At 48.4% G+C, this 2,638-nt stretch overlaps 1 protein-coding gene across 1 annotated transcript in view; it reads left to right on the plus strand.

Annotated features, from left to right (window-relative positions):
• Positions 1-1,869, plus strand: part of LOC121298351 — a 5,094-nt gene extending 3,225 nt beyond the window's left edge. Inside the window, exon 5 of the mRNA XM_041225454.1 lies at positions 1,681-1,869. Within this exon, the coding sequence (XP_041081388.1) occupies positions 1,681-1,869 (189 nt within the window). The remainder of the gene's footprint in view (positions 1-1,680) is intronic.
• The last annotated feature ends 769 nt before the right edge of the window (positions 1,870-2,638 follow it).

The following is a 2,638-nucleotide window of genomic DNA, read 5'->3' on the forward strand; positions in this document are numbered from 1 at the left end:
GGTGTATAAAAGTGGATCAGTTCATTTGCATGCTCATTTAGAGTGTATAAAAGTGGATCAGTTCATTTGCATGCTCATTTAGAGTGTATAAAAGTGGATCAGTTCATTTGCATGCTCATTTAGAGTGTATAAAAGTGGATCAGTTCATTTGCATGCTCATTTAGAGTGTATAAAAGTGGATCAGTTCATTTGCATGCTCATTTAGAGTGTTTAAAAGTGGATCAGTTCATTTTCATGCTCATTTAGCAGTTTTCCCCCTTGCTTTTCCCATGGATATACTTTACCATGGCTTGCTGTGTTTTCAATATGCCTACCATGCGTTCAGTGTGCTTGATCACACGTTGATGTGGTTTTAGTATGAGAGACTTTTAGAAGGGAAACTATACAGGGACACTTCTGAGTGAAGTAATCTTCTGGGTAACAAGTTACTCATTTTGAAATTAACAGTTTCATTTTTCTTTTCTCCAGACTTAGTGAAAATGTCACCTTGATTATTTGTTCAGTAGTTTTACGTGGCCTCTCTGTGAAAATGTCACCTTGATTATTTGTTCAGTAGTTTTACGTGGCCTCTCTGTGAAAATGTCACCTTGATTATTTGTTCAGTAGTTTTACGTGGCCTCTCTGTGAAAATGTTTGTGACACTGAGGAGTCACTAGTATCAGATGTCTGATACTCGGTCACAGATCCAGTGTTCAAACATGTGAAGGAATGGATTTGTTAGACTGTGTTTGTCTTGCAGGGCCATGCTTATATGTGCTGCTTCACTTAAGTGAGCATGGAGGTACAGTATCACTCCACTAAAGCAAGTGACGGTGCTTCTGAGCTGAACTGCAGGGCTCCTGCACCAGCTTGTATGCCGGCTGACATCCTGTCTTCACAGAACCTGGGCCCGGGTGTGAGTCAGACAGAGAGCTTTCAAACAGGAAGAGCGCTGGCGCTGTGAGGGCTGCTGGTTCTTGGAAGTTCTGCTGCAGCGGCTGGAATGCCCCTTGTTTCTGTGGAAAGTGAACCCGCAGAGCGCCTGAGCTTCCTAGAACTGCACACCTCACACGAGAAAGTGTGGGTACCTCCAGCACCACTCTAACTGCCATCTCCTTAGCTAACACAGGGCTGGCCAGAGTTTACCCTTCCACTCCTGGTTTTTGTTCCAACCCTGTTCTAAATTGTTCAACTGAACCAGTTAAACCTGCATCCAGACCCTGAAGAGGTTCATGATCTCATTGTACCTGTTAAACCTGGAGTGGAATGGCCCTCCAGGACTGAGATTGGAAACCCTTGCTTACAGATCAAGTCAACACACTGAACTGACACTGCCAGCAATGGCAGCGCACGGGGCACATACAACACAGCGTACAAAAACTGCTGGGATGTACACTCTCTGCACTAATCTGCTCTGTTCAGCGGTTAACTAAAGCTGCTGAAGAGCTTGGTCATGGCGGGTGTGTGACGGTAGGGTACACGACGGATTACTGTTGCTCCAGTCTGCTTCCCTGGGCTCTTGAGCTGTGCTTGTGTGCCAGATGATGAGTCTCGTTTCAGCGTCATTGTATTTTCTGTCCTGCTTCGCTCGCGGGGCTGACGCAGTGAAGAGGCTCGAGACTGAGATCCACTCAGCTTGAATAGAGGCAGCTGCCGGACACTCGCACACTTGCATAATCATCACGCTGTCTTGTGCTTTAGGAGCTTGTGGGCCTGGTGATGGAGGAGCTCCGGACGAGAGGCCCAGCGCAGGATTCTCCGGGCCAGCCTGCGGTTCCTGGAGGTGGGCTGTGGGTCAGGAGCCGTGACCCTCAGCCTGCTGAGCCACTGTCCGCAGGTGGGAATCAGACAGAGAAGTACGAGCTGGACCCAGTCGATTCAGTGAAGTGAAGTGTACTGCACTCACTTTATTACACACAGTGTATAATCCCTGATCTCTCTCTCTCTCTCCACCGCTGGTCTGCACACAGTGCATAATCCCTGATCTCTCTCCACAGCTGGTCTGCACACAATGTATAATCCCTGATCTCTCTCTCTCTCTCTCCACCGCTGGTCTGCACACAGTGTATAATCCCTGATCTCTCTCTCTCTCTCTCCACCGCTGGTCTGCACACAGTGTATAATCCCTGATCTCTCTCTCTCTCTCTCCACCGCTGGTCTTCACACAGTGTATAATCCCTGATCTCTCTCTCTCTCTCTCACCGCTGGTCTTCACACAGTGTATAATCCCTGATCTCTCTCTCTCTCTCTCCACCGCTGGTCTTCACACAGTGTATAATCCCTGATCTCTCTCTCTCTCTCTCCACCGCTGGTCTGCACACAGTGTATAATCCCTGATCTCTCTCCACCGCTGGTCTGCACACAGTGTATAATCCCTGATCTCTCTCTCTCTCTCTCTCACCGCTGGTCTGCACACAGTGTATAATCCCTGATCTCTCTCTCTCTCTCTCCACCGCTGGTCTGCACACAGTGTATAATCCCTGATCTCTCTCTCTCTCTCTCCACCGCTGGTCTGCACACAGTGTATAATCCCTGATCTCTCTCTCTCTCTCCCACCGCTGGTCTGCACTCTCTCTCTAATCCCTGATCTCTCTCTCTCTCTCTCCACCGCTGGTCTGCACACAGTGCATAATCCCTGATCTGATCTCTCTCTCTCTCT

Source organism: Polyodon spathula, chromosome 23 (genome assembly GCF_017654505.1).
Source record: "Polyodon spathula isolate WHYD16114869_AA chromosome 23, ASM1765450v1, whole genome shotgun sequence".
NCBI classification, from domain to species: domain Eukaryota; kingdom Metazoa; phylum Chordata; class Actinopteri; order Acipenseriformes; family Polyodontidae; genus Polyodon; species Polyodon spathula.